This window comes from Macrobrachium nipponense, chromosome 5 (genome assembly GCF_015104395.2).
Source record: "Macrobrachium nipponense isolate FS-2020 chromosome 5, ASM1510439v2, whole genome shotgun sequence".
Classification (NCBI taxonomy): domain Eukaryota; kingdom Metazoa; phylum Arthropoda; class Malacostraca; order Decapoda; family Palaemonidae; genus Macrobrachium; species Macrobrachium nipponense.
The window spans coordinates 111,745,086-111,771,270 of record NC_061107.1 but is presented as its reverse complement, the minus strand read 5'-3'; the positions used below and the strand labels follow the sequence as shown (position 1 = coordinate 111,771,270).

Sequence of the window (26,185 nt, the reverse complement as noted above, 5' to 3'; positions counted from 1 at the left end):
AAACCTGTGACTAATATCAAGGCCTTCATCTTTTTCATGAAATTGACATGGGTGCATTAACTTTCAAAAATTTCAAATATGCATAGCCTTGTAGGTTCCCCCCATTCCCTCAGTTTTAAAAATTCTGAATTCTTTTTATTAGTAACACCAAACAAAAAATTTAAATATTATACTCCAAATACAATAGTATTATACTATACACAATTGTAAGCCCAAAATTATGCAAACAGTAGTTCATTTACATGCTTCAAAAATATAAAAACTACTGTCATGTCTGTCAATTCCTTTTCTATTTACACAAATCCCAGGGGTCAAAGACAACTGAGTGATGTGTACATGTTTAGGAAGGGTGTATCAGTGCTGGAGTTTTTACATAAATGTACATATGGACCACCCTGAGACTACACTGCAAAATTCTAAGACATGGGATATTATACATTACTTTACATGAAATAATTTTCAAAATGCAGCTTTACTTGAAAAAACTTCAATTAAGTCCATGATGTAGTATAGATGCTACAGTCTGGCTTATGATCCCAGAATGAAGCTGAGCTCCAAAAAAAAGATTTGATTAACTGACCTCGTGATGTGACTTCATTTTCAAAGCACTTTTCATCAGTACAACTTACTTCTCAATAATGAGGCTGAATACTGCACAGTAGAACCTCGGTTTTCATATACCTTGGTTTTTGTACGATTTGGTTTTCATAAACTTTTTCCAACAAAATTTTGTCTCGAATTTTGTATGTTTCCTCGGATTTCATACGCTTGGAAACACTCTTTCCAGGGCCTACCACATGACTAGGCACCATACGGAGCATCCAAACAAAGCACATCTTCTCTCGTGACCCATTCTGCCTTTGTTTCTCACTGATTGAGCATCACCTATCACTGCACATGTTCATTGTGTTTTGTGTATTTTTTGCAAGTGAAGCTGATTGTAACACAAGCCATCATGGGGCCAAAGAAAGTTCCAAGTACCAGCCCTTTGTTACAAAGGCCAGAAACACGACAGAGTTTATGAAAGAACTTGTAGAAAGTTATGAAAGTGGTGCATGTGTTGGTGATCGCGCTAGAATGTACAGCAAGTACACGAAGTCAGTGTCAACAATCAGCTCTATCCTAGCTAAGAAAAACGAAATTAAGGCAGCTGATGTTGCAGATGTTGAAAAGCTTCTGTTAGTGTGGATCAATGAAAAACAATTAGTGGGGGATAGTGTACCGGAAGCGATCATTTGTGAAAAGGCTAAGGTGTAGCATCCTGATCTAAGTAAGAAAATGCCAACAACAAGTGCTGCTGTTAGTGCTTTCAAGGCCAACAGTGGCTGGTTTGAAAAATTCAATAAGTGTATGGGTATACATACTGTCGTACAGCATGGGGAGGCTGCGAGTTCTGACAAATGAGCCACTGTAGAATTCATTCAGGAATTCAAGGAATACCTTGAGGCTGAAGAATTCCTCCCTCAACAATTCTTCAGTCTTGACGAAGGCCAAAAATGCCAAAATGGACCTACATCACGCAGGAGGAAAGTTCATTGCCAGGGCACAAACATGTGAAGGATAGGCTAACTCTCTTGTTCTGTGGGACTGCCAATGGGGATTTCAAAGTGAAGCCCCTACTGGTATATCTCTCTGAAACTCTCCAAGTGTTTAAGAAAAACAATGTTATTAAGAATAAATTGCCTTTGATGTGGAAGGCAAACAAAAAGGCATGGGTCACAAGGAAAATTTTCACTGAGTGGGGGTAAATGAAATGTTTGGCCCTATGGTTAAAAAATACCTCCAGGAAAATCAGTTGCCCTCAAGTGCCTCCTGGTAATGGACAATGCTCCTGTGAATCCTCCTGGCTCGGAAGAACAGTTGTTGGATGAATTTAAATTCATCACTGTGAAGTTCTTACCCCTTAATACCACTCCTCTCATCCAGCCCTTGGACCAGCAAATCATCTCAAATTTCAAGAAACTGTACACAAAGGTATTGTTTCAAAGGCACTTTGAAGTGACCTCAGATGCTGAATTGACCCTAAGAGAGTTCTGGAAGGATCACTTCAATATCATTAATTGCACAAGTCTTATAGATAAGGCTTGTCAGGGAATGACTTCCAGGACAATGAACTCTTCTTGGTAAAAATTGTGGCCAGAGTGTTAGTTCGAGAAGGATTTTGAAGGATTTGAGGCTGACCATGACGACCATATGTCTGTTGCGAAATTTATTGTGTCTCTCGGGAAGTCCATGGGCTTGGAAAAGCTAAGCAGTGAGGAGCTGCAAGACCTTCATTCAGTAGGTACAGCAACAAATGGCAGATGGCAAGTCCAAGGAATAAGAGGAAGAGAGAGCGGGTACTGTGCCTACTTCAGTGATTAAAGAAATGTTTGCCAAGTGGAGTCAGTGGCAGATCTAGAAATCCTTCATGGGGGGCACTTAGGATATTAATATATATTATATGTATATATATATGTATATATATATATATATATATATATATATATATAGTGTGTGTGTGTACACACATACAATACATATACGTATATCAATATTCAAATCTGTATGCACACACACACATATACAGCAGTCTCCTGTATTCGCGGGGATGCGTACCAGATGCCCCCATGAATAGTTAGAACCCACAAATAGATGGAACCCCTATAAAAATGATTTAAACCTCCTATTTGGTTAGTTAAAACTCAAGAAAAACCCACTAAAATTTTTTATACCTGGTTTTTTTTGTTTTATCACAAAAAGTGCATTTTATGATGTAATTGATAAAAAACACAGGAATTTGTTGATATTCCACATAGAAAAATACACTGTGAATAGACGAATTTTCTGCAAATAATGCGGGGAAATGTTCCCGAGAGTAATCCACGAATGCAAGAGTCTATGAATCCGGAGAATGCGAATACAGGGGGTCCACTGTATATGTATAATATATATATACATGTATATATAATATAGATAATATACGATATATATATTGTATATATATATATATATTATATATATATATATATATATATATATATTATATATATATATATATATATATATATATATATATTATATATATATATATATATATCTATATATATATATAATAGTATGATATATACTGAAACAGGATAAGATATATCTATGATATATATAGTATAGTATATATATATATAGTAGATATAGATATATATATATAAGGTCATATATATATATATATATATATATATATAGATATATATATATATATTATATATATAATAGTATATAGATAGATATATATATAGATATATATATATATATATACACAATTAGAGACACATAATACATATATATATATATCATACACATATATACAACATATATACAATATATATATATATATATATATAATATATATATATATATAGTATTATATACACATATTATATAGTACATATATACATATATACTATATTATATGATATATCATATATATATATATATAATATATATATATATATATATATATATATATACACAGTGGTCCCCTATATTCACGGGGGATGCGTACCAGGTCCCCCGTGAATAGTCAGAACCCACGAATGTTTGGAACCCCTATAAAAATGCTAAAAACAGCCTATTTTGTTAGTTAAAACTCAAAAAAAACCACTACAAATTTTATACTTGGTTTTTTTAATAGTTTTATCACAAAAAGTGCATTCTATGATGAAATTCATAAAAAAAACCAGGAATTTGTGGATATTTCTCATAGGGGTGGTCGGTAGAGAACGTCTGGCTCCCTGTCCGATCAGAGGTGGCCACCTATTAGGAGTTGTGTAGGCTACCACTGTAGGGGCAGTAGTACGACTGGATCCATGGACCGTCGTGGTTGGTACTGCAACCGGTTGGGGTGGCCACCCATCAACAGTTGTGTAGGCTACCACTGTAAGGGTGGTAGTGCGACTGGGCCTGTGGCCCGTCGTGGTTGGGGCGGCCACTCGTTAGCGGTTGTGTAGGCTACCACTGTAGAGGTGGTAGTGTGACTGGGCCCATGGCCTGTCGTGGTTGGTACAACAACCGATTGGGGTGTCCCTCGATCGAGAGGTATAGCCTATGACTAAGGATTAAACCGAAGAAGGCTAGGCCAAGACGAATATTAACCAGACCTTTTACAGTACAGTAATACAGTATAGCATAATGAAGATAATGGATATACATCAGATTTATAATGAGGTATTATGGAAGAGTTGCAAATGGTCCATATATATAATATATTGGGAAAATAACTGATATGGATTTAACTGACTAACCGAGTTCTCTAGCGACATGGAACGTCAGGTAAATCTTTCTAAGCTACCGTTACGCGGATAGTACTCTCAACTAAACCTACCAAAATCGAATATATACGATTCAGACTGGCCAGGAGGATAATTTCCATTCAGTTAAGGACAGTTAGCCTACCTTATTAATATAGTTGGGCTGAACTGATGGGTGGCAACTCTCCCACCTCTTCAGTGAATAATGAGTAGGTATATTTGCATATATTTATTTACGAAATTAATAATAATTCATGCAAATTACGTTGGTGAGAGGGAACGAGTTACTAACTCTATCTCTCTCTCCTACCATAAATAATAGACTGCATGGTCTATCAATAATGATAATAATAATACCATTATGTCAAGATCACTCGGACCGTTCACGAATTGGGGAGGGGGGGGATGTGAACGTTCTTAGTCTAGTCCCCAGACTTGCCCCAGCGTATGTCGTGAACGTGTACGATATTTCTACGACATAAACCAATAATAGTAAGAAAAATACATTAGAACGTAGGAATTAGGTACTTTATAAGCAAAAAACCATCGGATTTATTCTTATTTAAACTAAAACATCGTACTACCTAAAACCCACACGTTCTTGCTTCTGATACCAAATTGGCGGGGGGACGCCACCTTCCCCGCAATACTTTCTACGGGGCCGAAGGCTAATAAAGGAAGTCCCGCAGCCATAAATTTATGAAAAACAGTAATTGGGGTACTCAACTTTAGTGCGGTGGACATCTCTGCTGAAGCCATTGTGAAACAGCACTTAGATAAGCGAAAAGTTACGAGCAAGCAAAAAACGCGTTGTAGTCTCACAAAATCTAAGAACAGGATTGAAGATGGCGCTCGGGTTGGGTAGTAGTAGTAGTAGCGAGAGAAAGAGGGAAATAGTAGGCGTTGGGTCGGCTCTCCCCATGAGAGGGATTTTGGAAAGGAAACCTCTAGTTGGCAGGAGACCTGTGAATAGTGGCTTCCGCTCGCCTTGTACTTTATACCCGACACCCTTAGGGTGCTCGCGCGAGGGTAGTAACCTCAGCATACCATGCTAGCTTTTTTCTCTGGTATATTTAGAACCTATTAATACTAGAAAAGTGGATAGCAGGATCCTTTCATCGGGCGACACAGGTCTCTCCCCAGAAATAGATTTTTCCTTCGTCAAAATCCCTTTATGGAGTGATGTTAGAAATTTTGTTGAGAAGTGATGTTAGAAATTTTGTTGAGACAGTTTTGCTGTGCGACAGGGGTCCTGTGACTTTCAAGCTGGTCCTAGTGCCAGTAAAAAACAAAGAGGGGAAGTAACTCCTAACAGTGCCACTAAAAAATGTAGAGAAGTAACCCCAGGTAGGTTCTTGAGGCCTGAAGTCCTTCTAGAAGGGATTCCCCTTCCAAACAATAACCTCTCCTCTTCCCTCTCCCCTCCTTTCTGCTGTCTTCCATACGTTAAAGTCTTCCATAAAGATAAGAGTGATGTTAAATGTTCATTACGTATTTGTTTCATTATTCATTTATATTTATTTCTCATTTTTTCTGTAAGTAAAACTGTGTTTATTCCCTTTAAAATGTATCATTCTAAAAATATTTTTGGGGGGTCTGGAACACATTAATTGTATTTACACTATTCCTTATGGGAATTATTGTTTTGGTTTTCATACGTTTTGGACTTCATCGGAGGTTCCAGAATGGATTATGTACAAAAGCCGAGGTTCCACTATTTGGCATTATATAACCTGGGTTATCTTTGACCCAAAGCTGTCCTCTCCACAGCAGTTAAAAAATATATCAACTTATGCTTCCATAAAACTCACTCCTATTATTTGTTAGTCTTCAGATACTATCGAGATATTAATGGTACCTTGTGCCAAATGCATCATTATTCATGATGTACTGTTCTATCATTGAATTACAGGACTTTTCCTGTCTGCAACAGTAACAAGACTGACAGGATTTTTTAGTTACAAAAAAAGGTATTTAAAATTTACACCATTGCTGGCAGATAGCAAGTCTGGCAACATTCCAGAATTCCTGTTTCAATGAGAAACTTCTATTAGTGCTTCAAGTGCTACCACCATAAGAACTAGTACATACTACTCGCTTTGTGGAGCATCATCAGCTACACTCCACTGGGGTATCATGATTATAAATTTATGAGAAGCTCTAATGTTACCTTGAAGAGGTATTAACCACTGCATTAAGTCTTCTAAATTTTACATTATTATTATTACGTATTATGTAAATATTTTTTCTAGTCATGCATTCATCATTTCCTTCTTTCTGTTTTCTCTTTTCAATTTTGGGGAAGTTTGATTTGCAGGTTAATGGCATGCTATGCTGGTTCCTTATAAATAACTGCTCAGTTTGCAAACCGCTATGGCTACTTACAATAATAATACTGTCGTAACTCCCTTAACACGGTAATGTTATAGAACTTACCGTGGATAATGGAAGATAATAGTGAGCCGTATGTGACCTCGTATGTTATGTGAAATGTCAACATACATACATATACTGTAAATGATAAAGCTTAATCGATAAATACGCATCAATATAGAAAATTTTACATTAGCATACAATATTACACAGTGTGTTTCTCTCTCTCTCTCATGGAGGGTATTCTGATATTTTAGTATAATCCCAACAATGCTCCAGAACAATGAATAAGGAGCAATAATGAATAGTATGAGAGGAAGACTGGATGTGATTGGTGAAGATACAAGCAAACATGGGTGCAAGAACAAGGGAAGGAGTCAGTCTGTGTGCTTCGCTGGTCACAGTAGCGGGTGACATTTTTCAAGTTACTGCCTGCACTTGCTTGTTGAGCAGATGGAAAATTATGAACATTTACTCTATTCATGGAATTTTCCTACATGAACATTTTTTTCAGTCCACAGTAAAACAAAGATGACGTGAAACCACAAATATCACAACTGCAGATAAGGGAGGACTACTGTAATAGTGATAATAAAGGGATTTTGACGAAGGAAAAATCTATTTCTGGGCAACGACCTGTGTCGCCCTGTGAAATGGTTCCTTTGATACTATTTCTGAAGAATAAATATTGCTATTCATCCTAGAGAAAAAAGAAACAATATAATGCCAAGATAAATGGCTCGCTCACTTCTATAGAAGTGTCGGTATAGTAAGGAGCGAGTGGAATCACTACCAGAGGTCCCTTGCCATTTAGCTTCTTCCTTCGACAAAACCCCGAACTACGGAGGAGACCGTGCTACAGCTCCCGGCTCTACTAACTACCGTGAGCGCCTCCGACGCCTGAGACGTCATTCCTGAAGATAGCCTCCAAGCTTGGGGTTAAGCTGGGTGAGGATAATCTAACTACAGGGTGGGGTTTCACAGAGTGACACAGGTCGTGTTGCCCAGAAATAGATTTTTCCTTCGTCAAAATCCCTTTTCTGGGCTTGACCTGTGTCGGCCTGTGAAATAGTACCAGAGAATGCCAAACACCAAGCTTGAGGAACAGTACAGATAAATTAAGAAGGTAAAGTTAAACACTTGTAAGGTTAATAGTATAATAATCAACTAAAATTACAGTCTTACCCTAAGGGAAAAGTATAAGCCTAAATAAACGGGTTATCACTTAAAATTAGTTAGCCTAACAACAAACAATAACAATACAGGTTAGGCAAAGACAAGATATAAGTTGATATATACAAAAGAATGGAACTGAATCCGATTAGAATGATGAACAAAAGCAAACTCAAGGTAACCCCAATACATGGAGGCAACTAAAACTAAAATAAGGTGCAATGGGGCAGGTAGAAGGGAAGGCTACAAGAAATTATAGTAAAAATTAAGAATCAGGAGAAACTGTGTTTCCAGCTGCCACTGCTGGAAATTTGAGGGCTTCTAAGGGTTTTAGGTAGTGCCGTTTGAAAACTGTCGGAGATTTCCAGCCTGTATACTTCTTAAGATCGTTCAAAATTCATGTTGTTGGAAATAATTAATAGATGTGGCCACCGCCCTAACATCGTGGGCCCCCCGAGAAAGGACTCTGGATTGGCCTGTTTAATGAAGTATAAAATTTGTTGCCTGATCCCTTTTAGGTATAAAGTACCACCCCCTTACCTGCCTTAATGAACAATGGGCCTGAAGATTTCAGAGTTGTTCTGCTTAGGTAGGACTCTTAATGAGTTGACAGGACAAAGGGAAATGTCTTGAGGTAGTGGTAGGATTTTCCACGAGGACCATCTGTCCCTGGTGGGTCTTCATTTTTGGCTAGAAAATGGCGATCTGGGGAGTAAGAGGAACTTCCCCTGAGGGGAGGAACTCAATGTGGCCTGGTTCCCTTGATAAAGCTGACAGTTCTGATATTCTAGCTCCGGAGGCTAAACTTAATAAGAATAGGGTTTTCCCTCAGGAGGATATATAATTGCAAGAGTCATTGTTAATGTCCGAGGCCAGTTTGAGGACATCATTTAAGAACCAAGAGACTGATTTAGGTCTCGTTGATGGTCTTAATCTAGCACACAAGCTTTTGGTATGGACGTAAAGTACGAATCCGTAAGGTCTATGCTAAAACCAAATTGGAAGATCTTTAAGAGCTGATTTGGTCGTAGTGATAGTGCTTGCTGCTAAGCCTTTCTCAAACAATGATCATGAAGAAAGTTATGGCTAGGTTCGTTTTATTGTCATGACTTGAGAATTTGACAACTTAAGGAACTCTGCTAGTTTCTTGACAGATGAATCATATTGTCGGAGAGTAGATTCTCTTTTATCTGATTCCAAGAATGAGATATTCTGGGGATTCAATTTCTGCATTCCTCATGGCTGCGAATTTCAGAAAATCCATAAAGTTAGGGTTTTCTGAATTCTTGAGGAAGCGGACACAGTCTGAGTTTGCACTAACTGGGTTAGTTTGGGGTTGGGAATCCGTAGTGGTCGGAGTCTCAACTCTAGAGTAGAGGGAACCAATTGCTCTTGGGCCAGTTGGGAGCTACTAGAGCTACTTGGCCTTTGAATGTCCTGAGTTTGTCTAAAACTTTCATGAGAAGGTTCACCGGAGGGAAGATGTAAATATTCTTCCATTCGTTCCAATCGAGGATCATTGCATCCGTAGCGTATGCTAGAGGATCGAGGTTGGTGCCACGTAACAAGGGAGTTTGTGGTTTGACTCCGTGGCGAAGAGGTCTACTTGGAGTCCGGGGACTTGTAGACTGATCCAATTGAATGAACTCCTGTCCGTGTCCACTCCGATTCCAACGGAGCGGAGCGTGATAGAGCGTCTGCTACTACGTTCTTGACTCCTGCCATGTGAGTGGCTGACAGGTGCCATTTGTTTTTGCATGCCAGAGAAAAGATGGCTATCATGACATGGTTCAAGTGGCTTGACTTGGATCCGCCCCTGTTGATGCAGTGTACACTACTGCACTGTCCAGAACTAATTTGAAATGAGAGTTCTTGGGCGGACGGAGTCGTTCAGTGTGAGGAATACTGCCATGGCCTCCAGTACATTGATATGTAGCTGGCGGAATGTTAACGACCAAGTTCCTTGAACTTTTTCGTACTGGGAGTATCCTCCCCACCCTGTTAGTGAGGCGTCTGTGTGGATCACTAATGATGGAGGGGGAAACTGTAGAGGAATTGCTTTTGAAAGGTTCTTTGTCTCCGTCCAGGGGCGGAGACGTTTCCGTAAGATTGCTGGGATAAAGGCTAGTTTGTCCCGTGATCTGCAATTCGCTCTTGAGCGCCATACTCTGTTTTATATCTTTGAAGTTTGGCTCTGAGCAGAACGTCTGTGACTGATGCAAACTGGAGTGAGCCCAGGATCCTCTCCTGGCACCTCCTGGATGTTTGTTGTCGTTTGTGAGAAATTGTTTTGTAGCTCTTGCAATTTCTTTCCTTTTCAACGACGGAATTGATAGAGTGTGCGAATTGTAAGTCCCACTGAAGGCCTAACACTGGAATCGAGATTCCGGTGTTAGTCTGGACTTGGTTTTTGTTTATTTGAAAACCTAAATGTTCCAGGAATTTGATCACTCTGACTGTTGCTTCTTTGCGTTCTTTTTTGGGGTTCTTTGCCCAAATAAGCCAATCGTCCAGATAAGCCACTACATTATTCCCTGTTTCCTTAGCTCTTGCACTACTGCTTCCGCCAATTTGGTGAAGATCCTGGGGGCTATGTTGAGCCCGAATGGCATTACCTTGAAGGAGTAGATCTGTTGCCTAGTTTGAAGCCTAGGAATGGCGGAAGTGTCTGGCTATGGGAAACATGATAGTAGGCATCTGTAAGATCTATAGAGGTTGTGACGGCCCCGGCACGGGGAAGTAAGGTCCGTACCTGCGAAACGGTCAGCATCCTGAACTTGTCGCAATGAATGAATAAGTTCAGATGGGACAAGTCTAAGATGATTTCTTCGGTTTACCGAGTCTTTCTTTGGCACGCTGAACAAGCGTCCTTGAAATTTTAAATTGTTGACTCTTGAGACTACTCCTTTGAGAAGGAGGTCTTCGGTATACTCTACCAATTCCGTTGTTGGTTGTCTTGATAGAAATCTGTTGGTTGGGGAGGAGGGCCCTCTAGCCAACTCCAAAACCTAGTCCCTTTGTTACTATACTTTGAGCCCAGGGCTGAACCCCCACCGCTGGCGGAAGAGGTACAGCCTCCCTCCTACCTTGGGATTCTCACTGCTGGTTGCCGAGGGCGGCCACCTCTTGCTCCTCGGAAACCTCTTCCCCTGTTAGCAGCCCTGCCGGATCCTCTGAATCGAGAGGCACTCTTGCTCTACTGCCTCTCGCAAACCTATTGAAAGCCTGAAAGTTCTGGCTTTTCATAGTTGGAATTGTAGGCTGGCGAGACAGCAAAGGAAGTGGAGGGTTGAGATTGCTGGGACTGAGGGTCAGACAAGGTATTGTTGTTGACCCTTCGACGATGGTTGCCCTTGTGATGCTGGGACTAGCCTGAACCAACGTTTGTTGAGAAGGCTGGAAGGAGAGAACTTCCTTTGGTTTCTTCTTGTTCCTTGGGTTAGGACCAGAAGAATTCCTGCCTCCGCTTTGCTACCAGTCCCCACCTGACTTTGAGGCACTGGTTGACCTTAGAAGCCTCATGAAGGACTTCTGCTACTACTGGTGCTGGAAAGAGGTCCGTTCCCCAAATTGAGGAAGCAATCAGTTTATTCGGTTCATGGCGGATAGTAGCTTCCGCCAGAACGTGCTTCCTACAATTTCTCCTGGCTATGAGGAAGTCGTAAAGGTCACACTGCATGGTGTGCAGCAGACCTTTAGTCAAAACTTTAAATAACGGCTCTTGTTGGTATACAAGAGCCGTCATCTCCGCCATAGTCATGGAGGGGAAAAGGGATCTCGCGAGCCTAGTCCCGGGCGTCGTACTCCATCTGGATGAGAGAGTCCGACAACCTGGGGAGTCTCTCACTAAAGAGAGAGGTGGCACAGTCCGCCTTTAGTTTTCCTACTGAGAAAGTAGGAACTGCCCTTCGAAGTACGTCTCGGAGCCTGGGACTAAGAGAGAGGTGGGTTCCGTCTCTCGTAGTTGAGGCAGGGGCTCGTCTTTCAGGGCGGCCTGAAAGGTTGCTTCCACTACCTTAAGGGTCAGTGGTAGCGGATGTCCCTTCCACCGGAGTAAAAATGGTGAAAGGACTCCTAAAGGCTGTGATGCGGGTGTTTTCACACCCCCATTCTTCCAGACTTCTCATTAGAGTCTGCTGTGCCTGTTCCCTCGGAAGGATCACTGTTTCCTTGGGAACCTTGCCTCTCTCATCATCGCTGCTTCCGTTAGTCGGACGTAGCCAATGAATGGTGGTTGAAGGTCTCTGGGGTGGAATCGAAGTCCTCACGCCTTCGAGTTCCTATGCCTTCGATTGTCAACATTCCGTTGACAAACGGGGCATACGAAGCGATCCTCCAAGGGTTGGCCGCCTTGAATTCCGGCAGTTGGCTGGAATCTGGCATTGGAAGAGGAGAAGGTGGCACAGATAGAGGGGAACCTGCCGCAATCGAGGTTTGGATCCCGGCGATGGCATTCTCCTGAGCGGCCAGCCGTTCCGCCAGCGATTGGATCGACTGGCCGGAAGACGTAACAGAACTGGAGAGCTGGGAGAGCACCGAGCCGACCTTGTTGTCAACCAAGGCCCCTACGATCACTCCCACCTGCTCCAGAATGTTAGCCGAAAAGGATTGGGTCGGGATCAAAAGAGGGACTTGAGCCCGATCCTTACGTGATCTATGTTTGGGGGACCTCGACGCAGAGGAAGAGGCCTCCCTTGACCTAACTGATCCGGGGTGGTGAGCCGGAGTTATAGTGTCTGTCAGGATGACCGATTTCTTGGGGAGAGACTTTTTAAGTTTCTCCTCGGTCATCTTAGCCTTGGGGATCACTGAAGTAGCCTTAGGACGGGACAGACCGCTGCTCTTCAGTGAAGCCCCGGAAAGAAGTGGAAGTAGAAGGATCAGTAGAAGGTGATGGAGAAAGGGAATTCAGGAAAGGGCCCTGAGAAGAACCCACAGGAGCTGCCCCTACTACACCCCTTACCTGTACCCATGGAGTCAATAGCCATGGGTTCAACGTCGAGGTTCATTGCCGCAACGTCTTCTGCAACGTCCTCTGGGAAATCCCCCTCCTGTAGGGAGATCATGACTTGAAGTCGGCCAGCAAAGGGGCGGCCGCTATCGGGTCCACCACTGATCCTTTCTTGGCTCCTGGGAATATTAGGTCCGCCATATCCTGGGTAAGAATGTAGGGGCGGCCCTTAGAATTCCGGCCAAAACCCCCTACCCAAGCTTTGATAGTCGACAAAGCTTTCTTCTCTTTCTTCATCAGAACCCTGTAAAAAACCGGGTCTAGAGTTAGGGAGAGGATAGGGGAGGAATGGTGGTGTGTTGAGATTATATGAATATGTGTCTCATATGTGAAAGGTGATATAACAACAAGTATTCCAGGTGACGAATGAAATGAAGAAGTGCTAAGAAACTTACTACTAGTGAGGCATCTCCTACTAGCAAGTAGCATGTTTTTGGCAAGCTTCATGATGCCAAACGATAAAATCCTCCACTTTCACTGCACATCCTGCATGAGAACGGCATACTATATGGCCGCACAGGTCTTGGAGGATGGCACTGCACCCAATCTCCTGGCACAACATCTGTAAGTCAAAGGATACATGAGTACCAATGACAACCTCCGGTGGAATAATATGCAAACTATCCGTGGGTGCCGGAGTAGGACCGACGGATAGAGATCTACGTTTATGAATATTACGTAGAAAAATTACGAGGGGGGAAGAAAGTCTCTGCCTCCGCCTAAGCTCACTTGTCATATGACTAAAAATAGACTCCGTAGGGCCCGGAGTTCTCCGTATGGCCCGGAGTTAATTAATATGAGTGAGCAATGTCAAACTTCTAACGAAGCAAGGATAGTACGAGAGGCGGAAATTAAAAAACCCCCCGGAGTAACGCAAAGATTCTAAACATTAAATACACAAAATAAAACAAAATAAAAACCCCAATTATATCAGTAAGTGCTCGTGTGAACTATCCTAAGTGGATAGGAAACCCAGTGGTTCCCTCCCCCCCTCTCTATGTTTCGGTAGCGGCGGATAGACACCTGCCGGACTGAACTGAGAGGGGAAAGAGTAGGGAAGAATGTGGGGTAGGGGAGCCCAATCCCCCTGAGCGGCCAGTTTTAAGGACGGAGAAGAAGGGGGGAGGAGGTCCCGAGCCCCCGAGGCACGTGACGAGTGAGAGTACCAGTAGGGGAGGGGAGATCCCCACCAGTCCCGTGAGTCACCACCCCCTCTCATGCAGACTCGGACGCTAGCTGTGAGAAACGAGTCATCACCCATCGACGTGATGGCAATGTATGGAGGGGGGGGTGGGGGGGAAATGGGGGGACGGGAGGGGGACCCCGTAACCGGGTGGCTCACCGTGATAAACCGGTGGTCTTCCCAGCCAGGTGAAAGATACGAGGTGGGGAAGAACCGTCGGAACAACATCAATATCACTGATATAAGGATAGGATATTTATAATAATCAATCAAAATAAAATTAAAGCGATATCTTAAAGCTAGACTAACACGGGGAACACGAAGCTAAGCAAACAGAAAATTAGGTTAATCGCCGATCCGAAGAAAGGGTATGTTAGCCTAATTTAACCTCTAGTTCAAGAAAACGGGGGGCAGGCTAATCACCAATCGACAATTGGGGTATGAAAGCCTAACTTAACGGTAAAATAAATTATAACAGGGAAGCTAAGCGCCATACCGAAGCATGGTGTATGTTAGCCAACCTAGTACCTATAATATTATTAAAGGTAATCAGGAACTAGAGAAGGAAAGAGAGAACATCAGAATATTAAGATGATATGACTCTCAATCGTGACTGATACAAAACTCCTAACAATGTAAGGCGTAGCTAGACTAAGGTCCGAAACGTGCGGTCGGAGCGTGCCCCGTGGAGGCCTAACTAAAAAACTAACTGCATAAAGATATAGAGACTATGTATAAGTAACCATATCTAAAGTACTGAGAAAAAGGAAATCTCTAACGGTATGGAAGACCGAAAGAGATAACCCGTACCGCCATGCCGGGTCGAGGGGCATACCGGCGATAAGGCTCCGAATATGTATAAAACACGAAGATCATCATAAAAATGAGATCAGTACCCAAACAGACTTAACTTAGAAGCAGAAGTTGAAGACATCTTGAAAATAAATCCAAATAGAGCGAAACACAGCACCGAAAAAATTTTAAAGTTTGGTGTAACGCGCGCTATCGAAGGAATGACGTCTCAGGCGTCGGAGGCGCTCACGGTAGTAGTAGACCGGGAGCTGTAGCACGGCTCCTCCGTAGTTCAGGGTTTTGTCGAAGGAAGAAGCTAAATGGCAAGGGACCTCTGGTAGTGATTCCACTCGCTCCTTACTATACCGACACTTCTATAAGAAGTGAGCGAGCCATTTATCTTGGCATTATATTGTTTCTTTTTTCTCTAGGATGAATAGCAATATTTATTCTTCAGAAATAGTATCAAAGGAACCATTTCACAGGCCGACACAGGTCAAGCCCAGAAATTACAGTATATTATGATTATAATAAAAAAGATGATAATAATCTTCATAAGAACATAATCTGAAATATCAGTCTAATAATGACTTAAAAAATCAGGTGACACTCATTCACTTTTCCACAAAGCCTTTGACTAACATCCAGTTTTCACAAATACCTAGTACATCCAGTAGTAATGTGTTATGGAAACTGAAAATAACATGGACAGAAAAAATAAAAAAACTGGAAAATTTTTGAATTGAGACAAATATTGTAGTAAATTATTCATGCAGACAAAACTTTGTAAATAGAAGCATTTAAAGAAAAGTGAGTTTAACTGTTCTGATCAAAACTTGATATATCTGTCAATTTAAGGTGTTACCATCCATATACTGTGGAGTTATACATAATTATTTATCTGCCTGAAGGTTAGGTTTGTATAAGAACCTTTGCTGGGAAGTCTGTAATGTGATACAGTATATATAAAACAAGTAAGATAGGGCTTAATGAAAAAAGCAAGGTATTATAACAAAACAAAACAAAATACTGCAAGAAACTTGAGTATGTTATTTATAATGTAAATCTGAATTAAAATTATGCTCCTCTGGCATCCCACCTACGGCTTCAAAGAGCATACAAGGGACCACTTTTTAAAATATGTAATGCTAATATGTAGGTACATATAAAAATTAACCTTAAATGTAACTTCTTGATACTGTACTTAAGTACACATACTAAAATGTGCATTGGGTGAACAATAAAATATAAAACCTAATATGTAAGAGTACTGTACATAAACTTCTGACATGCTCAGTGTCCAAATGCTTCCTAAATAACCCAAAGCAATTTAATTACTTGTACTTAAGAATTTATTTCTTTGGTAACACTCACCACTTTATTAATTCGTCTTAATTATAGGAGTCTTAAAAACGATAATAAATAGTTAATAAAATGAAATTTAGTTCTGGCAACACTGCAACAAACACAAAGGGTATCAGTTAGAGGTACAGTATAAAAGGCATTACCATACAACAAAACAGGTAAAAACAAAACCTTTCTCAGTACATTACCTTTTTTATACTGAAGATGATAAATGGACATTACATAAAAAGCCACATATGAAATTACGAAATGAAAATCCCTTATAAAAGCCCTAATATCAACCAAATTAAAAAGCTAAAACTTCAGGAAAAATAATGAATTCCTTGAAACTTCCTACCTCTGGATCATGTTCATTTCTCATGTCCATGTTATCATCATCTGAATCAGTATCACTTTCTGAGTCAGATGATCTACCCTGGTCATCATACAGGTGCTCTTCACGCGTCTGAGGCATAGTTTTGAGTTCCTCCCGGCTTCGGAATCCCAAAACAAGAATCAACGGTGGGAATAGCAGGCTTAACATTACCTGAAAATAAAGTGCTTTAGTTCAGCTCAAATAAGTAATTGGCACTAATTCCAAAAATATGATAATCAAATTATAACACCAATAGTAGCAGTAACATAAATACATTGAAAAAAAGGGCTTAGAATCCTTGTAATGCCAGTGTTTCTTTCATTTGTTTAACTGCTTTATAACTGTTGTTCCTAACAATGGAACATCTTCCTTCCAAAAATTTAGTGGTACCATCCGGATTCTATTCTCTCATCTACTCTTTGCTTCCTTTTTATATACTGTACTACCATTTCTGTTCAAGACTGTTATTTTACTGACAAACATAAATGTTTTTCTATTTTCACTTCCTAGCCCTCTCCTGCTCCTTAAGTTAATTTCAAACTGATCCATCTTCCCCAATAAAAATCTGATTTTGTGAGCTTACTTGAATGGGAATTTCACAATTCAGTCAACTTCCATGCCTCCCAAGTCTTTACTGATTTCACTGCCTCCTGTCCAGTTAAAATTGTTTTCTTTGTTTTAATGACAATGCAACTCAACCTATCAGTTTCACTGACATTATGGTCAGGCTTCTTAAAAATGGTCTTGGAGATATCATGGCTAACAACATTTTTACAAATCAGGTACACTACACATATTTTAACACTTAAATTTTCTCCTCTTCATCACAACTATTGAGGCATTCTATTGGCTGTTTTAGTTATTGATCTGAGTAAAGTTTTCATCCCTTGGGCTCTTATTGTATGAACTAGATAGGGGACCTCTTCTCGCCTTTCCCAGGTGAGCAGGCCAGTAGGCCGATGTCACCTATTAGGGATCCTTGTGTCACTCTTCAGAGAACAGGGAGGTTGAGTGAGCACCTGCCCACTCTCTACTCACCCTCTCTCGCTAAGCCATGCTGGCAGCCAGCCCTGGGTCGCCCCGGGTCTGTAGACTGGGAACCCTTACCGGACTGAGAAGGTGACTTACCAAGACCGGTACCAGTTCGGCAGGGGTCTGTGGAACCCTGGGCAACAGTTGCCCCTGTGCCATCAGCAACAGTTGCTGCAGTACTGGGAGTACTGCTAGCAAGAGACCAGGCAGCCTTCTCTGTGGGGGAAGGCTGGCTATCAGAAGCCCTTTGGGACTTCTTACAGATAGATAGATGAGGTAACTGTCTTGCTCCGCTTGCTAACTTAGGAATTAGAAGGGGTTGGGATCTTGTAGATGCCAAAGTAAGTAAAACAAGTCACTGAACTGCTTCTTGTGTAGTTTAGCTATTACATTTGTTAGAGTAGATTGCTCTTATTAATAGGAATACACATACCAAACACAAGCATCTTTGTTTTTGCAACCCAAATCATGCCTTTCTAACCAAATACTGTACATACAGTATGAATGAACGAGGCTAAATATCAAATAAAGTGATAATGTAGATTCAGATGCTGGGATTAGTTGCATTTTGTAGGAAACTGGAAATTCATTACTACAAAATTTAAATTATAGTATATATATAGTATATATATATATTATATATATATATATATATATATATATATATATATAATATATATATATATATATACATACATATATATATATATATATATATATATATATATATATATATATATATATATATATATCCATACATATACATATATACATATATATATATATATATATATATATATATATATATATATATATATATAATATACATATATATATATATATATATATATACTATATACATATATATACATATATATATATATATATATATATATGTATATATATATATACAGTAGACCCTTGACTCACGAACGCATTGACCCACGTACAACTCGATCCCCGACCAAAATTATAGGTAAAATTTCACCCTTGACCTACGAACTAACTTTGAGATACGAACAAAAAAAAAAATGCAGAAAAATAAAAATTCTGTTTGGGTCATGAACTAATTTTGAGACATGAACATTTGAAAAATGCTGGAAATTTCTGGAAAATAAACAATTCACTTTGTTTCACAAACTAATTTTTAGACCACAACATTTGAAAAATGCGCGAAATCGCCCAGCACACGTGAGAGACGTTTGAGTTGCCATGGGAACAGCCATCCTCCAGCCGCCCACACGCACGGCGTCACCCACGCATCGCTCTTTGTCTCATCTCATTGTGTACAAGACGTTCGTCAATTCGCTTAGCATTTTTTGCGCTAAAACTTGTGATTTTCTCATAATGGGCCCTAAGAAAGTGAAGAGTGGTGGTGAAAGTAAGAAAGTGAAGAGTGATGGTGAGAAGAGGGTGCAGAGGAAGATAACCATTGAAATAAAGAAAGAAATTATAGAAAAGTTTGACCGTGGTGTTCGCGTGACCGATATCGCAAGTGAGTACAAGATGGCCAAGTCGACAATTTCGACAATTTTGAAAAACAAGGATGCCATTAAAGAAGCAAATGTTGCGAAGGGAGTGACAGTACTAACCAAGATGAGATCGCAAACCCTCGAAGAGAGGCAGAAAAAATAATTTTGAAGTGGGTACATGAGAAACAGATGGCAGGTGATAGTGTAAACGAGCCGATCATCTGCGAGAAAGCTCGGCAAGTGTATCAGAGTTTGCTGAAGGAAACTCCTTCTACTAGTGCCACGCCAGATGATTTTAGGCTAGTAAAGGGTGGTTTGATAACTTCAAGAAAAGAACTGGAATTCACTCTGTAATTAGGCATGGTGAGGCTGCTAGCGCAGACAAGGCTGCTGCTGAGGCATTCGTGACTGAGTTTGCCGAGTTCGTGGAGGCCGAAGGATACGTCGCTCAACAGATTTTCAATTGTGATGAAACGGGCCTCTTCTGGAAGAAGATGCCCAACAGGACATTTATCACCCAAGAAGAGAAGGCGCTCCCAGGCCACAAGCCAATGAAGGATAGGCTTACGCTTTTGTTATGCTCAAACGCAAGTGGCGACTTGAAACTAAAGCCGCTACTTGTCTACCATTCAAATAACCCGCGTGCCTTTAAGCAGCACAACGTAAATAAGGCCAGACTGCCTGTAATGTGGAGGGCCAATACAAAAGCATGGGTGACACGGAAACTTGTTTATGGAGTGGATTGATGAAGTGTTTGCGCCGACCGTGAGTCAGTACCTAACAGAGAACAAGCTACCCCTGCGGTGCCTTCTGATCATGGATAATGCCCCGGCACACCTTCGTACTTGGCTGACTGCAGTGAACATGACTTCATTCAGTTCAAGTTCCTTCCACCCAACACGACCTCTGTTTCTCTCCAGCCCATGGACCAACAAGTCATTAGCAATTTTAAGAAATTATATACGAAGGCGCTCTTCTCCAGATGCTTCCGTGTAACTGAAGAGACCAAAATTAAACCTTAAAAGGAATTTTGGTAAGAAGCACTTTAATGTTTTTCACTGCATAAACCCTCATTGATAACGCATGGACTGAAGTTACGTACCGCACATTAAATTCTGCGTGGCGGAAAACTTTGGCCCCAGTGCGTAACTGTCCGTGACTTTGAGGGCTTCGATGCAGAGATTGTGCAAGAAATTGTGTCATGGGCAACAGTATGGGTCTACAAGTCAAACGACGAAGATGTTAAGAATTGGTCGCTGAACATTCAGAAGATTTGACTGCGGACGAACTTGTTCAACTCCACAAAGAGCAGCAGGAGCAACTTGCTCGGGAGCAATCAACTGACGAAGAGGAGGCGGGGGAGGAAGTTACAGATGTCAGCAGTGATGTGATAAAACCAAAAGCCGCATTGGAAAAGTGGCATGATGTCCCCAGTGGCTTCCTTGAATTGTATCATCCGGACAAAAATTGTTACGAACAGGATCGTGAATATGCTCAATGAAATTTAATGAGCCATTTCAGAAAAGTTATGCAAGGAAGGAAAAGGCAACAGACATTGGATAAGTTGTGATTAAACGTTCACCAAAAAAACCTAGAGAGTTGAATCTCCGGAACGAGATCTCCCCGACCTGGATGGGGGAGGGTCTCCTTCCGCACAATAACCTCCTCCCCACCCACCACCCTCCTCTTCTCTTGTCCGTCAAGCCAGAAGTCTCGCCAGTCATAGTAAGTGTTCACTTTACAAACGTTTTTATAGTGTTAGTTTTACCATTTTAAATTATATTATTAGATATATTAAGGTTTTTTACACTGACTTTTACATTATCTGTTGTAAAATAAGGCAAAATATACATAATATATATTGGTTCGTAGGGGTCGAGAACCAATTAATATTATTCCCATTAAACCTTATGGGGAAATTAGCTCCGAGTCACGAACAATTTGGAACACGACCAAGGTCTAGGAACGGATTGTGTTCGTGAGTCAAGGGTCTACTGTATATATATATATATAGTATATATATATATATATATATATATATATATGTATATATGTATATATATATATATATACATATATATATATATATATATATATATATATATATACATATATACATATATATACATATATATATACATATATATATATATATATATGACCCCGACCTGGGTCGCGTGGGTTTCTTAAGTTACTGTGGGTCATGCAGAAATCAAACGCTCAGTGATTAATTTAACACCTGGTCTTATATTCTAATAAATTTACACAAGGGCCCGAGTGAAATGAAACTTAATATCTATAGTACCGGCGGGATTGAGACCGAGCGGAAACCGGCAGAGGGCACGAGGGGAAAGTGCGTCTTTCCCTTCTCTTGACCGACGCTTAACTAACTGACCCTCAAGGAGACGGCTTGGTTTCCTCTCTCCTCAATACCCCCCAGAAACCCCCGATATATTGCTTCTAGGCCATGATTGGGTCTGGCACCTGTCCTTAGGTCTATTGACCAATGGGTGCCAATATAAGTGACGCTAAAGAACCAACGAACTTTGGGGGGGATGTTTGGGGGAGGTGACGCTTTCTTCATCTGAGAGAGAATGACCGTTAACGACCTCATGGCGTCTTGAAAGTAAGTTCCGATATTCTAGGGAAGTTGTTTATAAGCCTCTAGAATGGCTTATCACTCCTCCCCAAACTCCTTTGCGTCCTCGCAAAGCTATAGTTTCCGCCTTGTCCCATCTCGAGTCTCTTTTCTCAAGGTACTGATTTATCTAAATTCAAATTAACTATCTTAAAGGGGGCCATTTGACGTGTGTACAAACCAAAGGTTACAAGTAAATTGAACACGTCTTACAAACATCATAAGATCTTTTAAAAAAATTAACTAATAACAATCACTCTTGCCTGGAACAGATCAAAACCAAAAAAAAGAAATCATTCAATAAGTTCAGGTTCATAATCAAAACAAAATGGTGAAAACAAAAAGACAGAAAATTTTACACATTCAGCCACTGCCCTTGGTAATCACGACACATGGCATCCATTTTTAATGACATTGTATCACGTTAATCTATTAAATTTCTTCAAAATAACAAAAACATAATTTAAACATACACAGAACAAAAATAATGCAATGGAATTTTCACGAAAATAAAAGAATCCTCCTGGAACGTCAATGTACATTTACTACTATCACATAAAAAAATAAAAAAAAAATGACTAAAGAACCATAAAAATAAATATGGAAATTCAAGCACAAACAAACAAAAATTTCATCATCTGTGAAAATCAAAAAAAACTTTACAAGCATTAGTGTAATTTATGAAAGATAAAATAGGATGGAATCGGGGTTGCAACAAATTTAACACATAAAAAAAAACAATAAATCAAAATAATAAAATAACGTACATAAGCAACACAACCACATCAAAACAAATTACACATAAGAATATGATCCACAGGTAATAAAACATTTGTTCTGAAAATAATTTGGACAAGTTATATCAAACAACATAAATTCGTTACACATTACAATCTGATCGAGATATCAAGAAATAAGATTTAAAAAAAAATAACACTGGTATGATTCTGGATCCTAGGCAAAGACGTGGGTTGGCATTTACAAACTCTGTTCACTGACCCCTTTCATTTACTTTGAAATAGCATTTACTTATGACATAGGCTCGGGAGCTCGGTCTTGTGCTCTCGGCCGGGCGCCCACTTGCGCCCTGGTGTTTTTCTCTGGCTCGGCTCCCAGGTACAGGCCAACTTCGGGTACGGGATACTGGTTGGTTGGTGTGGTACACCAAACGTCTTGACGTATACTGTGTGCGACAGGTGTTTCTCGCTTTGTGCTTCTAGTACATTTAAGTGGAATAAGCCAGTATTTCGATTAATTTCTTTCACATGATATGATCTCCAACAGGCAGGTTTTATCCACCATCCTATCCATGGGTGGGAGCGTATATACGCATCCACGAACACAATAATACTTGTATTACCCTGGCGCCGCAGGGAGTGGTCTCACCACATTTAATGCTCACGATAGAATTTAACAAGTACCACTCGAGTGCCCTAATAAGGGACTTTTCTATGCCTGTAATGCCTGCCGTAAGGATTTACATAAATAAAAGGATGGATGGCTCTTTAAATAAAAAAAAAATACTTAACAGGTTGCTTTTCCATCGTATTAAACACACGATAGTTACTTACAAATCTAGTTATGTCTCAAATCATGCCAATCCAAAAGAAGTGCTCTAGGGCTCTTCTAAGAGATCTTTTCTATGGCCTACATGTCTAGCATAAGTGCCAACATGATCTATGTGTATATCTGTCTCTACTAAGGCTCGAGGAAGAACGACTTGGGCTCGGATATCAGCGGCCCTTTTTCCCTATTTACTTAACATGACGTCTTTTTTTTTTTTTCACAATGAAAAACACGTTTTTTTTTTTGATAAATGCACAAAATTCGGGAACTCGTTACTCTCACCTTCCACACAAGCCTTAATCTGACTAATCCAAGCTTTAGACACCTGACTTTCAACCAATTCTCGCACACTCCAACTACAAAAATCAACCACACTTTCATTCTCCGGGCATTTATTCTGGAATCCCCCGGACGGAGTTCCACCTGCATTTAACCAGCTACCGCCTCAGGCACTCCCATTCATCTGAGAGTGCTTGCGAATTTCCCGCTTTCTGCGCGTCGCGCTTACGTTTTTGATTGACTGTCATTGTTCGGTACCGTCGCGACGTTGCTGGCACTATGCCTGCAGTGCCTGTGCCACCAACGTCACGAGGTTTCTTTTGTCGTTCCTCCCTGCGCCCTGTAGCACGAGTGTTACTCTTATGATGTTCCTGGAGAGAGCATCCGCATCCTATTACCTTACCCTGGGACATATTCAATTTTTACGATGTCAAACTCTAAGATTCGCTCGATCCATCGAGCTTGGCGATTTGTAATCTCGCTCTTCTTCAACAGACATGTTAATGGTTGATGATCTGTGAAAATCTTTATTTTGTGTCCCAGCAAAAAAATAACGTGTCTCTCCAGCAACCATAAGACCGCTAAAGCCTCTCGATCGAAGGTACTATAATTATTCTCTGCCCTTTTTAATGCTCGTGATGCAAAACAAACTGGTCTTTCATTACCTTCATCGTCAATCTGGGAGATTACTCATCCTATCGCAATATCACTTGCGACTGTGGTCACAAAAAAAGGACGATCGAACCTCGGATAAGCCAAGAGTTCGTCGCTCATTAGGGCATCTTTTAATTTCTGAAAAGCTTCTTCCTCTCTTTCTACCCCATTGGAAATCAGGTTGCTTCCTTAATGCATCTAACGGTCTCGCTATCCGTCCAACCAAGTTCCTAATGAACTTCCGATAGTAACCCGCGAGTCCGTAGAAGCTGGCTACATCTTTCGCATGTTTTGGTCGTGGAAATTCTTTAATTGCTACAAACTTTATTGGCACAAGGCTTAAGGCCTTCAGAAGTTACTAGGTGCCCCAAAAATTCTACTTCGCCCGGAAAAACTTTCATTTGTCTAAATTATTTTCATCCATGACGTCTTAATGCTTCCAAAACTTATCTTTATGCTCCTCTACAGTAGCACAACTACATGATATCATCTAAATGTACAAAAACTCACAATGCTAATTATAAGAGGCTAAAACCGCGTATCATTACTCGTGAAAATGAGCTGTAAGATATTCAACCTGAAGGGAAGGAAATTATATTCATATAGCCGATTGCTATAAAGGCCGTTTTCTCTTTACTTTCATCATCAGGGCAAGCCTTGAGATCCAATGTGGCGAAAAACTTACTCTCCTTTACTTCAAGTAAAAGCACTTCGATCGAGGGCAATGGATAGGCATTAGCTCCGGTATTATTACTTAACTAAAATTATTATTATTTTATTTCATTTTATTTATTTATTTATTTTTTTTTATTTATTCATTTATTTACTTTTCCATTTTTTTTTTTGGGGGTTTTTTTTTTTTATTATTTTTCTTTCTCTCTTTACCTAACCCGGGGCATTGACCAGGGATCTTAAATGGACTCGTATCATTAGTACTTGAAAAGAATAACAATCTGGTTTAACTACGAGAATCTCAAAGAGGTCAACACCAGGTAACTACTACTAATAACAAATTTAACATTAAACACTATTGGTGGTGTTCTCAGACAACCACTGGCTATTGGATGGAGAGGATCTAGGGGGGCGGGGTTTTGCGGTCTCCTACCCTCAAGGTGGAGGACTTGAAAAACCCACAATAAAAATGAACAAAATAAAAATAAAAAAAACATCAACAATTTCCAACAACATTAATGGCAAGCAATATCAGTGAATTGGTTACTACTCATTGACTCTAATAAGAACAATTCGTAATTAAATTACTCAAACTGCAATCACAGATAAATCACAAAAGGGTTCGGTTACCACAAATCTGATTAAGAAAAGAAATTGACAAATCACTAGTTGATTTTTTTTACGTTATTCCTGATAAAAAACAAAACTTCTCAGACAAATTACTTGAATAACTTAAAAATTCAAATCAAAAGGACATATTCTAATAACACATAACAGACAATAAACTAATCACAAAGCCTTTTGATAATATAATATTTACAAAAAAAACTTTAAACTACAGTGAATAAAACAAAACCAAAGAACTTGTTTCATGCGGGTTGCCCACATTTCATACCCATACTGTTTAAATTCTTCACAAAGACCCCCACTGACAATTATTCACGCTGGTCAGTAATTACTCTCCTCGTGTCCCTTGTGCCAAGGAAGGATCCCAGCTGACCCTCCTTCCTCTCTCCACGTCGCCGTCCCTTCCTCTTGAGGGGAGGGGAGTGTCTTGCTACACTCCTTGCTGTCGTCAGCCGCCATCCGACGGCTGTCAGCTTTTCTTACTTCTAACAGCTGGTCTATACCAGACGAAGCTATACAGCTCACACTCCCCCATTCATCCTGAAGGTGAATACCGTCTCCTCAACGGCTAGAGGGGCTAGGGGAAGGAGGAAAGTGCCCATCTCCTTCCGACCCATTCCCGCTCTTGAGGGGGGTGTGCTGTCCCGTAGGGGGAGTCCCCTACTCCGACAGTCTCACTCTGCTACTCTTAGGGGGGGAGAACTGGT

The 26,185-nt window shown here is 40.4% G+C and overlaps 1 protein-coding gene across 13 annotated transcripts in view; it reads right to left on the bottom strand.

Moving 5' to 3' along the window:
* LOC135215595 (transient receptor potential cation channel trpm-like) overlaps window positions 1–26,185 on the bottom strand; it is a 655,531-nt gene that overhangs the window by 35,120 nt on the left and 594,226 nt on the right. For all 13 annotated transcript variants that reach the window (XM_064250472.1, XM_064250483.1, XM_064250479.1 and 10 more), the window contains one exon: window positions 16,521–16,709. In XM_064250472.1, the coding sequence (XP_064106542.1) occupies window positions 16,521–16,709 (189 nt within the window). The remainder of the gene's footprint in view (window positions 1–16,520; window positions 16,710–26,185) is intronic.